Source organism: Neopelma chrysocephalum, unplaced genomic scaffold, assembly GCF_003984885.1.
Source record: "Neopelma chrysocephalum unplaced genomic scaffold, ASM398488v2 Primary Assembly neopelma1_63, whole genome shotgun sequence".
Taxonomy (NCBI): Eukaryota; Metazoa; Chordata; class Aves; order Passeriformes; family Pipridae; genus Neopelma; species Neopelma chrysocephalum.
This window is the reverse complement of record NW_020897720.1, coordinates 11,044,563-11,056,621: the sequence shown is the minus strand read 5'-3', so window position 1 is coordinate 11,056,621 and position 12,059 is coordinate 11,044,563. Positions and strand designations below refer to the sequence as shown.

Genomic DNA, 12,059 nt, shown 5'->3' with positions numbered 1-12,059 from the left:
CCCCTGGACAGGCGGAGGGGCAGTGAAGGACGTGCTTTGGCAAGTATCCCTGTGCCCAGCTGTGGGAGCTGGAAAGCCTCACACCTGGCCCTTCCCACACTGCAAAGCCAAGCCTCTGTCAGAGGTGTTTGCAGGCTCCAGCAAGCACTGGGGTCTATGCAGGATCAGAGGAGCTCTGGCCCCTCTGGCTTTGACCCTGGAATGGACTTGAGTTGGATAAACATGACATTTCCACCCACTCTAGGCACTGCCATTCTCCCTCCTATCCATCACCTCCACGAGCCAGGCTTGGACTCATCCCAGCACCTCCACTAACTCATGAGTGAGGCACTGACGCTGCCAGCACTCCCCAGGCACAAACCACAGCAGCCAAACCGCCTTGACTTGTCCCCCAGAAGCCCCAGGCTGCTCTCCTGCAGGGGCAGTGCTGCCAGTGGGGCCATGGGGAGGCTGATGGGCAAAGAGGGACTGAATTTGGCATAAAATGTGACTTTGCAATTTTCACAAATCCTTAACACCCAGCCACACCCAAGGTGGCCAAAACTTAAAACTCTGGAGCCCAAGGTGAGGGCTGGGCTCTGACAACCTCCCTCCCTTGTTCTCGAATAACAAATAATGAGGAGCCACTGCAAGATGCACAGGGAGGACTCCAAGAGAAGACAGTGTGAAAGCTGTGGTTCCTTTGTGCCTCCTGTGCTGCAGGCACAGAGAGGAGCCAGGGCTGGAGCAGGGGTCAGGGGGCTGCTCTGTGCCCCCAGGCTGTCCTACACCCCTGAGCTGCAGTTTCCCCCCAGCACGAAAGCCCCGAGCAGGCCTAGCAGGCAGCACTGCCTTTCTAATGAGCTTTAATAGTGACCGAGTCGAGGGGAGGCAGCGCCGCAGTCCCCGGGCTCCAGCGGGTCCCATGCTGGGCACGGAGCTCCCTCTGCTGCCGGCCCGGAGCCCTTGCCCGGGAAGCTCTTCCAGCAGAGGAAGCCCAAGGCCGGGATGTGGAATTGAGTGTCGAGAGGCACCCGATGGTGCTCTGGGACCGCGACCCTCCTCCACGGGGCTTATGGGTGGGAGCACAAAGGGACAGGAGGTGCCAGGAGCCCGCGGGAACGTCCACTGCAGCCCTGTGGCTGCTGTTACTGTACCGTGCCATGCTCAGGCATGGGAGGTTGTTCTTCCAAGGGGTGCCAGGAACCTCTGGGAATGCCTAGTGGCAGCCACAGCTCACGCCAGAGGGAAGGGAGGGCAAATGGGAACTTCGAAGAGACTCACCCCCCTCCTTCCTCCCAAAACTGAAACCAAAACAGTCCCTCCAACACCCATCAGGTCTGTGTGTGCACAACCGGCCCCCACCACCGCCCCAGGCAGGAGCCAGGCCCGTCCCTCACAGGGCCAGGTGGCACAGGCGCATGGGCTCCATGTTGTCCCTCCCGTCGCTGAAGCAGGTGCTGAAGAAGGGGCAGTATCTCTGTGCAGAGACCTGGTGGAAGGTGAAGAGGTGGGACATGTCCCCAGCGTTGAAGAAGGTGACGGTGCCCTCCTCGCAGTCCAGGAAGACCCCCACTTTCCGCAGGGGGTGGTGGGGAGTCAGGCGCACCCAGGGGGTGGCGGTGGCCCAGTATTCCGTCCTGTTCCGCAGGCGGAGTGTCCAGTAGCCGTTCTCCGGGCACAGCTTGACCTTCGCTGCCCGGTCTACAGTCTCAGCAGCCACGCCCAGGTCCCACTTGGTTTTGCTGCCCACCCAGACCTCCCAGTAGTGCCGGCCGCTGTCGAAGGCCTGCGAGCCCAGGACGTTGACACACTGACGGAAGCGCCGGGGGCTGCTGGGGACAGGCTGGGCTCGATTCCTCTCTGTCACTGCTGTCAGGTCTCTGGAGAAGATCAGGTTGGGGTGGGCTGACTCAGGGTCGAAGGTGAGAGGGGCAGGAGCTGTGGAGACATCAACCATGGCAATTACTGGCAGCACACTCCCTCTGCAGAGCATCCCTGGCCCGCCACCACCCAGAACACCCATCCCTCACACCGATGTGCTCACCGGGGCAGATGGAGCGCAGCATCTGCCTCCAGAAGATGTACTGCAAGGGGCCGCTGTGGCTGTCCCTGTAGTGCTGCAGGTCCAGGGCAGGCTGGGTCTCCACACGCACGGAGGGCCTGAGGCAGAGAGCAGCAGTCAGCCCCTCTGCTGAGCTGCTGCTGAGGCACGTGGGGAGAGCATGGGCAGGGCTGCTGCATGGGACACATTGCTTGCTCTGCCCGATGCAGGCCTGCCCCTACAGCAGCAAGTGGCTCAGGGCAGAGGTGTCCGAGACAGATCTGGCAGCACCGCTCGTGGAGCAGTGATTCCCAGAGCAGACCTGCACCCAGCACACCCCTGCATGGGTGAACAGGCCAGGCCTGTGGAGCCGGGCTGCATCCCAGGGAGGGAGGGAGAGGACACAGACACGCTCCCCTATGACAATTCCGTCCCTCAGCTACTCCCAGCCTCAGACAAACCTGCAACTCAGGGTCATTTTTGCAGCCTCACGAGTAGTAAGAAGCTAAGAAAGGGCAGGGAGAAGCTGAAGCACCCAAAGTCTGTGGCACCAGCCTTGTTCCCTCTTGCAGCACACTTGGCTCTTGCACCCATTCCAAACCAGCACGTCTCCTCTACCCACTCTTCCAGTCCAACTGCCTCAACACACATGATGTTCCCTGGGAGGAGCATCCAATGTTTGCTGGGGACCAGCCTCCCCCTTGCACAGCACCAGCATCTTCCTGAGCAATGTGTAATGCTTTAAAAACTCGGGATAAGATGCTTCTCCCATGTGGTCCCAGCCAGGGACAGAGATAAGCTCCTGAAAAGGGAATCAGCTTCTTTCATGCCAGACACGTACCTGATATCCAGGCTCTCCACCTGCAGTGAGAAGCACAGAGAATTAGCAGTCACTGTCTGTAATTTATGCAGATGCACAAATAAGCTTCTTGTCCTGCCTCCTGCTGACGTGCAGCACAGAGAGAGGAAACCAAGCTACCAGGACCCCCTTCCTGGGGAAAACTGACTGGGCACTTGGACAGAGAAGGAATAAGGCTCCCAAAACCCATCACATCTGAGATCACTGTATCCCTTGTGGCTAAAGCCTCCAGACTCCAAGGGATTGGGAAGATAATTCAGAGGGATGGCAATGAGAATGACTTCCACGTACAACTTAATGCTGTCATTTAGGACTCTTCCCATCCCAAATTCAGATCCTGAAACATCCCTTAGCCTCCTGCCAGGGTCAGCCAAGTATTCTCACCTCCAGCAACGACACTTCTTCCATCTTGCCCAGGGTCTGCTCAACATGCTCTATGTCCCTCTGCAGCACTGCCATCCCCTCCTCCAGCTGCCCAACGTGCCCGTGCAGCCGTGCCAGCGACTGCTCCTCCTTCTTGCCCAGCTCTGCCAGCACAGCTCTCTCCTCTTCCTCCAGGATCTGATGAAGGCGAGCAAACTCAGCCCGGATCTTGAAGTTCAGCTCCCCAGACACCTTCTGAGCAGAGGGAAGAGGCAGAAGATGAGCTCAACAGCTAAAACACAGGTAGGCACACAGGATGGCTGGGCCTGTTACTCTGCTTACAGAGCCCTGGAAATTGGAGTCTTAAGACATAGCCATGACTTTTTTGGATGGAGAACAGGACACAAGGAGAAGTTTTGAGGCTGCAGAGCCAAAGGGGAAAACCCCAAAACTAACAGAGAAAAACAGCTCTACCAAGGGCTCGGTCACCTTAACTAGAAAACCCTGCACACAGCCACAGCCTTCCCACATATCACCAGGAATTTGCCTGTGGGCAAGACTGGAGCTCTCTAATTTTTCCAGAGCTGCAGACTCAGCTGTTCTGGTTAGTTTGGATTTATTTCACATCATTCCAGACTGTGGGCAGAGCTGCCTGTCACTGGTAACTTGCTCTCTTTCTCAGATGGCCCCGGGGAGCTGCACAGACTAATCTCAGTCATTAAGGCTGATAAAATCTCATTCAGCTCTTTTCAGAGGTCACTTTTTTCCAGTTGTTTACTTGGCCAGCCAACCTTACGGTGCTCTTGCAGCCTTCCTGCCTGTTTACAAGAGACGGCCAATGAATTTTTATTTTCCCAATTTTTAAGCTTTTAATCTCCAAGTAAAACCTTAGCCCTCGTTATTTTCTCAAGGAGTGCTTCCTGAAACGCACATCCCTTTCTCCCCACAGGAAGACCACCTCCCTCAAGATACATCTGAAGCTTCACCAGCCTCCCTTTGCTCTAGCAGGTAGGTGCTTGTGCTGACACACCAGAACCACACAGGACATGCAGGGCCTCCCTGTTCCAATTTGCACATTTACTCTTGAGACACAGCCCTTGCACAGCAATGGGACAACACGTGCTTATTTGCTAATACTTCTTCACTAACCTCAAAGGTCTATTCCACATCTGGCAGTGGGACAGAGGTAAGAAATGGTGCAGGCTGGGGGATCAGAGGCTCCAGTCAGAAGACAGTCTCCCATCAGTTTTATCTCACCTCTGAACTACTACTTTCCTTTTCCTTAAACTCACCTTCCTTAGCTTTCAATACTTTTATGCCACCCAAGAAGGAAGCACAGTCAGTCTGTGGCTGTTCTTGCTTCCCTGATTTGTTCAAGTAGGGAACCTGGTGCCTCTCAAGCTCACAGAGAGAGTTCAGGCTCCTCACATCACCTCAGAGCTTTGCAGTGAATCCAAACACCATCCTTGTGATGAGGCCAACACTCATGTAGTGCCAACACTGCTGCTGACCCAACTCCTTCAGCTTTGCTGCCACCCCTTCAGACACACGAGAGGATTTTAGAGCTGCCAAGGATTAACACCCTCCCAAAGAGGCACCACTGCAGAGCCAAAACAGGCTGCTCAGCCCACAGCTCTCGCCATGTCTCAGCTCTGCTGCACCAATGCACTTTGTAAACACTGCACTAATGAGTGCTTAATGCTCTTTCCAAAGGCTCTGCTGAATAGCCAGCAGTGATGGGCTTCCGCCTGTGTGCAGGGGAGTTTGTGCAGATCCCCTCATAGTTACTCATTTAGATTTTTACAGGAAGCTGAGCTAAACCTCAGCTGAAGTGCTACACAGACCCTCTATGAACATTGACCCAGAGGCTGTAGAAAGAGCAGCTCCCTCAGGGCATTACCGTGAGGCCACAGATCTCCTCCTGCACCACACGCTTCCTCTGCAAGAAGTTCTCCATCTCCTTCTGACGAGCTTGCAAAGCATCTTCCAGGTGCTTCTGCAGGAGGAAAAGAAAGTAAGGAGGCCATTTCACTACTCTGCTGTGAGTCAGGAGCAATCCCAGTTCCTAGGGTCAGCATTAGGAGGAGACTGCAACAGGATCTCATGTAAAGGCTGTAAGGAGGAGCAAGCACCTGATGCACAGGGAGAATTATGTATATGCGCATGTAAAGAATCCCATTTATTTTTAAGACTGGGAGCTCCAGCCTGAGAAATCTCTTTGCAGAAGCTTTAAACCCTGCTTACTGTGAATTGAGTTGTGCAGGGACTGTCCCCTCAAGCACTGTACCTGGCACAAGCAGCCTTCACCCTTGGCTGCACGGTCCCTACATGAGAAACAACGAGGCTGTGGTGGGAATCAGGAACAGCAGTGATGGAAACAAATGCAAAAGCAGGAAGGGTTCAGAAGACAGACAGTTGGAAGGAAACAGGGAGAGGGAACGAATGAGGAAGAGACACAAATGTCACTGCACTTGGGTCAGGTAAGGTGTCGCAGTGGGGGAACTGTCTGTGTGAGGTGGGGGTGGTGGGCTCGTGGTGGCTGCACAGGGCTCATGTGGCACCTATCCCCTGCTCCCCAGCCTGGCAGAGGCCACTCACCTGCATCTTCTGCTGGTGCTGGGCAGAGCCGCAGAGCCGCACCTTCTCCACCAGCCCCGCCAGCAGGTAGTGCGTGCGGAACGCCCGGCTGGGGAACTCCCGGCGGCACTGGGGGCAGGAGGGGACGCGGGCACAGCTGTCCCAGTAGCCCTGGATGCAGCTCTTGCAGAAGTGGTGCATGCAGTCCAGCATGACGGGCTCGCTGAAGAGCTCGCAGCAGATGGCACATGTCAGCTCCTCCCGCAGGCTCCGGTCCTGGCTCCTGCCCGCCATCCCTGCTGGCACACAGGTCCCACCATGAGGTTCCTGCCACCACCATCCCCAAATCCCCTTCCCGCTGGGCTGGGGTGGATTTCTGCCTCTCCCGCGCACTGGGGCAGGGTTTGGCTACTAGACCTCGGGTAGGAGGCACGGGATCTGCCCAGGTGTCGCACTACGGTGTATCCAACGCTGGAAAGCCCCGAACTGTGGGAATTGCAGAGCAGTCCTGGCCCAGGGTCAGTGCCTTTGCAGAGGAACAACTTTCTGTTTCCCGTCACTTCAGCAAAAGTGTTCACAGCGTTTGACAGGGCCCCAGGGCCGGCAGTCCCCACCTACACCCCGGGGAGCTCCGGGATCAGCCCCGCACCGTGTGTCGCACCCCTGCAGCCCGAGCCCCGCGGCGCACCCCGGCCTGCAGCGCGCCTCGCCCGCTCCCCTGGGCGCACCCCCGGCCCCCCGCAGTCCCGGGGAGCCCCACCGCGCTCACACCACCCCACAGCACAGCACAGCACACCACACCGTCCCGTCCGCGCCGTTCTCGCAGCACCTCCGAGCCTCCCAACTTGCAGCCTCCGCCCCGCCCGAGGATTGACGTCCGCCTGGGCCAATCACCGAGCGGATGGGCCGCGCGCCCGCCCGCTCATTGGGTGGGATCCGGCGGAGGGGCGGGGCGGGGGTCCCGGCATGTGACGCGATCACGTGCGCGCGCGCCGGGCCGGGTGGCGGGGCCGCACGCGCCGCCGGCGGGAAGGCGCGTGCGGGGCGGGATGGGACTGGACTGGACTGGACTGGACTGCCCGCACTGACCGTGTACTGCCCTTGTACTGCCCCTGTACTGCCCCTGTACTGCCCCTGTACTGACCCGCACTGACCGTGTACTGCCCCTGCACTGCCCCTGCACTGCCCCTGTACTGCCGCTGCACTGCCGCTGCACTGCCCCTGCACTGCCCCTGCACTGCCCCTGTACTGCCCATGTACTGCCCCTGCACTGCCCCTGCACTGCCTCTGTACTGCCCCGCACTGACCGTGTAGTGCCCCTGCAATACCCCTGTACTGCCCCTGTACTGCTCTGCACTGCCCCCGCACTGCCCCTGCACTGCCCCTTCACTGCTCCCGCACTGCCCCTGCACTGTCCCTGCACTGCCCTGCACCGCACAACTCCTGCCCCACTGCCCCATTGAGCCTGCAGTGCAGAAATGAGCTCCAGGCCAAAGCCTCCCCCTCTCTGCCCTACTCACAGGACCTTCACAGCGCAGCTCCGGCGAACGCTGTGGAGTCACAGCTTCGGGTCAGCTCAGAAATCACAAGGGCTGTGGGCTTGTTAGTGAAACAAAGAAAGAAGGAAGGGCTTTCATCCTTGTGTGGTCACCTGATGATGGGCCCTGGGATGTTGTGGGAAGTGGCAAACACTGGCAGACATGTGAGAAAAATTACAAGAACTTTCAATACTGGAACTAAAAGCAAATAAAGCTGAAAGGAGCAGGGCACAAGGACTTGAAAAAGTTGTACAGACCACCTGTCTCCTAACCACTGTTAGCATCAGAGCATGTCCACAATAGGATGATGTGCCAGGCACTGTCCATCCACTGCCCTCCTCTTCCTGGTGCTCTGTCTTCTCCTCATTAGAGCAGTGCAATTAGTGCAGAAAATATTTCCGCCCATCTTCATTTGCTTGTCTGAGGGATTTTCCCAGGCTTTCTCTTGCACTGTGCGTGCTGGGTCACTGTCATGTGGCCACAGCAGCCCTGCCTGCAGGCATCAGCCTTTCCTATGTTCCCAGCAGCCCCTCAGGGTCACACACTCAGCCACAGCCCTGCACTGATGTTTGGACTTGGAGCACTGCTGAGTGCACGATCTGCAATCAGTCCTGGGGGATGCTGGCCATGGGCAAGCAAGGTGCACCCCTTGGCCTCTGGGTGGCCAAGCAAGTGGCATCCATGGGCAGCAACAAGGTCAGGCCATGGCCAGATAGGCTTCCAGCTCCCATACATTTACTCTGGGAGCTCAGAACTTGCTCCAGCTCACTGAGGGAGGTGAGAGTTGGCTGTACCATCCTGCTCCAGTACCCATGGTGGCAGTGGGACAGGGGTGCTCAGTCCCTGCTGCTCAGTGGGCACTGGGGGACAAGAAGCACTCGCTGGGTAGGAATTGTTTCCAGCAGGCTGAACCTACTCCCATCGCTGCCTTTTACCCTTTCCACTGCACAACTCAGCAGAGTCCTCCTGGGAATATCACTAGGACGGTGACGCCAGGATCCAGGGATGCCTGAACAACCTCCACTTAGCTGTGACTTAATACAGCAAAACCTCACTCCCCACATTTGTGGTTTTGTGCTTGCACTAGGCTGGCTCTCTCCATGTGAACAGGCCAGGGCTTGCTGGGAGCAGTGCCAGCAATCCTGAGGAACAGCTGGCATTGAACTCATGGATTTTGAATGGGAACTGAATCATCTGCTTAGATGCATCTTTTTGAGAGTGAAATGGCTTGATCATCTGTGTCCAGCCTCTGATCTCCTGGCTTTGCCACCGTTCCTCCAGGAGATGTTACAGACTGTGCACAGACACACAGATGATCAGACAAGACACACGGCCCAGAGTGAGTCAGGATGCTGCTCCCTGACCTATGGCAGCACCATGGTCCATTATTTGTGTGACTCTGCAGAGAGGTCAAAGCATCAATAATTGCTTTTCAGCAGAGATCTGGAATGTGCTGCCAAAGGTTACATTTCCCTGTAGCCTGAGCCATCAGTGCTGGGACATGTCCCTGTGAATCAGTATCTGTGCTCTGTTTAGAGAGCTCATCCCTCCTCGTGGGGCTGGTTATGGAGCCCAGGGAGGTGACAGCTGTAGGCCCATTGTTTGGAGAGGTGAGTCCTTCTGTAGCCAGATAACTGAAGCTTCACCCTGAAAGACGAGAATTTGGGATAGCTCAGCTGATGTCGGGTTTCCCCATCAGATCCCCTGTCAGCCTCAGCTGGAGCCTAGTCCTGGTCCCTCTGTGCAGTGTGAACAGCAGGAGCATCCCCCTGGCACGACACCTGTGCCAGTGGATACCTGCCTCAGGCACAGGACTGCGGGATGCTGCTCTCGTGGAACCAATGCTCTGTACCAGGGCATGGAGCTGCCAGCTTGGGTCCAGTCCTGCAGGACATCCCGCAGCACCCAACAGTATCCCGAACCCCCTGATGCCTTGGGCTTTCCCAAACAACTCCCCTTGCAGCTGAGAGGACCTATCGCCCATGTAAAATTGCTTATTTCCATCTTTGCAGGTTTGAGCTGCAAACGCAGATTTCAGAGCCAAAGGAGGAGTGGCACCATTTTACCACGCGCTGCACTATTCCACCAATCCAAGAAGGAAGTTCTAATACAGATGGGGTGTCCTTGTCATGGCCATTTCACTTTCTGGGACATCAACTACGAGGTGTAAAACTAGCAGTGAGTGGCAGTCATTTCCCAGTGAACACGTCTCCCATCTGTGGATTGAAAACACACACCCGAGCGTCCCCCAGTCTCAGATTCCTGTTTAAGTGCTCCTGGCATCTCTTTCCTTTCAGCACTCGCTTCAGTTGGCAATGTAATGTTTTTCTTTCTTTTTTTAGCATATCCCTCTCGGGAGGCTCCGAGCTCTGGGCTGGGACCTGAGAACGCTGTGTTTGGAGAGTTTGATTATGCACTGGGGAGATGAAGGATAACGTGGATTGGGAAGGGTTTGGCTGAAAGCACATGGATTGGGTCCAAAACCCTTCACCATTCTCTGCTCTATGCAATAAACATGTATTCTGGGAGATGGGTACCAGAGGAACCGTTTGGCCTTGCAGAAGGACGGGGATGAAGTGGGAAGTATGGTGGGTTCAGCTGCTGGAGAGCTTCACTGGGCTTTCAGTGATAACACGAGTGGAAGGGGAAGCAACTGCTGATGCACAGTGTCTGTCCCTTGTGCTGGCTCTCCAAATGCAGGCAGGGAAGCTCCACATGAGATGGGAAGCTTTGCATTTTGATTTCCCTTTTTCACCTTGGTTTGAGTAAAAATACACACCAAGGACTTTGATTCCTCTGGATCATGCTCGCCCCTACGGCTCTGCCTGAGCAGCGCCCAGCTGTGGGGCAGGCTAGGGGCAGAGGGGTGAATTGGGACTGATCTTTTCCATGTGCTGACCTGGACAAGCCCCAGGGGAAGGACTCTGTGGCGGTGAGGATGGGGCACCCTGGAGCCAGCCCTTCCAAGTGCCCATGGCATCTCTGACCACGAGGGAGTGGGGTGCTACCAGACCAGGAGAAATCCCCAGACTCCCCCTGTCCCCAGAAGCAGGCTGCACCCCAGGAAGCTTTGCTTCCAAGGGCTCCTGCCAGCTCTCCTGTACCGAGGGAGAAGAAATGGAAAGGGATTACTGTAAACAGAAAGAAAAGAGTAAAAGAAGAAGGGGTGAGGTGAATCAAGGTAACAGCAGCATCACTGTTAATGGATATTACACATCACTCTGTGACCTCAGCTGCAGGAACATGATTTAAAGGCCTCGGTTAGAAAAGCGAGCAGGAAATGAAGCAATGCTCCAAGATATGGTATCTTTGGATAAATAGCTGCAGAATGAAGGTGACCAAAAGTGAGGCCATTATTTGCCAATATTTTCTTCCAAGGCCCAAATGACATGGCTGTTTTGCTAAAGTCAGAGCTTTGAAGTCTCTGGAGCCTTTCAAGGTGTCTGACCAGCCCCAAATACCTCCATGAACTGGCAGCCACGGTCCAGATAAGAGACTGGTAGGGATGGCAAGAGGTGTTGAGCAAGTTCAGACCATCCCAAACATGCCATGAAAGGACCCAGGTCAAGTAAGGGCAGGAGTTTAATGGTTTGTGTCATTTTGTCCCTCATGTGTCCAAGAGAGGGGATGAGGATCAGCATGGACAAATCCATCTCCTACTGCATGGAGCTTGCACCTTTGAACTGAGGCTCTTCTGAGACCTAGGAGGGGGCACCCACAGCCCACTGGTGCCAGCATGTAGGAAACAGGTTCTGAAACAAGCACAGGAGGATGAACATGACTCAATCATGACTTTTTTTTTCCAGGGGGATGCTCAAATAACTCAATCCCAAGGGACCGGTTTCATTTGCTGCTGAACTCCTCAGCCCAGTTTCCCTTCCCAGGCCTGTCAGGCAGCCTGTCTCTCTGACATGTGAGATTCCCCATGCTGCCCCTGCGTGCAGCCAGGAATCCAACACGTTTGCATTCCACCAGCATCCTTCAGCACTCTGCACCCAGGCGCCAAAACCAGGAGATTTCTGCAAATATTAACATTTCTGGCTGCCGCTTGTTTGCCTGTTTGCTCTGAGCTGTGCATGAAACCACTGTGACACTCCATATACAGCACAGGCTTGGCCAGATGACACCAGAGCAGCTTTGTCCTCTCAGCCTTCCACGGGTCATGAGTCAGCCCCCAGCCAATCCACTGGTCACTGGGTGCAGGATGCTCTGGAACCTCTCCTCCGGCATTTGGATGCCTCGTTCATGGTGAGGCTGCTGAGCATTCAGAGATGTGTTGAGCTGCCTCTGCAGAGCCTGAAGCATGTGGGGGATTTGGATTTTATGTTTTTTATATTTCTGACCTCAGCTCAGCGGGAAAGGTCTTCATGATCTCATCTTACAAAAATGGGCCGGACAGGCTTGGTTGCTATAAGTGGTGGAGTCCTGTCTGTGAGCTTCCATATTCCACGGTCAGAACACAGTAGCCATGAAATCCAGGCATGTGGTCACATCACATCCTCAGATTGCTTTCTCCTGGCTGATCTGAGGCTGTTTGCTGTATTCATTACTTGCATTAAAGACAGCTACAGAGCACAGTCCTCCGCATTACGACACATATAAAAGTCTTCAGTCCATTCAGTGGAGATGGAAAGAATTCATTTACCAACATGCAGCCTTCAAAAGCCAAGGGATGTTTCTGCAGAAGATTCCACAAGTA

General features: G+C 55.4%; 1 protein-coding gene across 2 annotated transcripts; it reads right to left on the bottom strand.

Moving 5' to 3' along the window:
• Nucleotides 1-837: 837 nt before the first annotated feature.
• LOC113967385 (nuclear factor 7, brain-like) lies at nt 838-6,683 on the bottom strand. 2 transcript variants are annotated; one of them, XM_027682941.1, is made up of 8 exons: nt 6,652-6,683; nt 6,240-6,348; nt 5,844-6,118; nt 5,146-5,241; nt 3,267-3,500; nt 2,865-2,884; nt 2,027-2,142; nt 838-1,920 (listed from the first exon to the last, which is right to left on the bottom strand). In XM_027682941.1, the coding sequence occupies exons 3-8, from the start codon at nt 6,114-6,116 to the stop codon at nt 1,376-1,378; spliced, it is 1,284 nt and encodes a 427-aa protein (XP_027538742.1). In that variant the 5' UTR covers nt 6,117-6,118; nt 6,240-6,348; nt 6,652-6,683; the 3' UTR covers nt 838-1,375. The 2 variants fall into 2 exon arrangements, with proteins under 2 accessions (XP_027538742.1, XP_027538743.1); XM_027682942.1 differs by lacking the exon at nt 6,240-6,348 and having other exon boundaries at nt 6,652-6,680.
• Nucleotides 6,684-12,059: the final 5,376 nt, after the last annotated feature.

Bases quoted from the DNA above. Each gene is read 5' to 3' on its own strand.
- LOC113967385 (XM_027682941.1), bottom strand. From the start codon at position 6,116: ATGGCGGGCAGGAGCCAGGACCGGAGCCTGCGGGAGGAGCTGACATGT. The intron at 3,501-5,145 runs GTAATGCCCTGA...CCCTCTGCTCAG, and splicing joins AGGAGATCTGTGGCCTCACG to AAGGTGTCTGGGGAGCTGAA. The intron at 1,921-2,026 runs GTGAGCACATCG...ATGTCTCCACAG, and splicing joins GCTGCGCTCCATCTGCCCCG to CTCCTGCCCCTCTCACCTTC.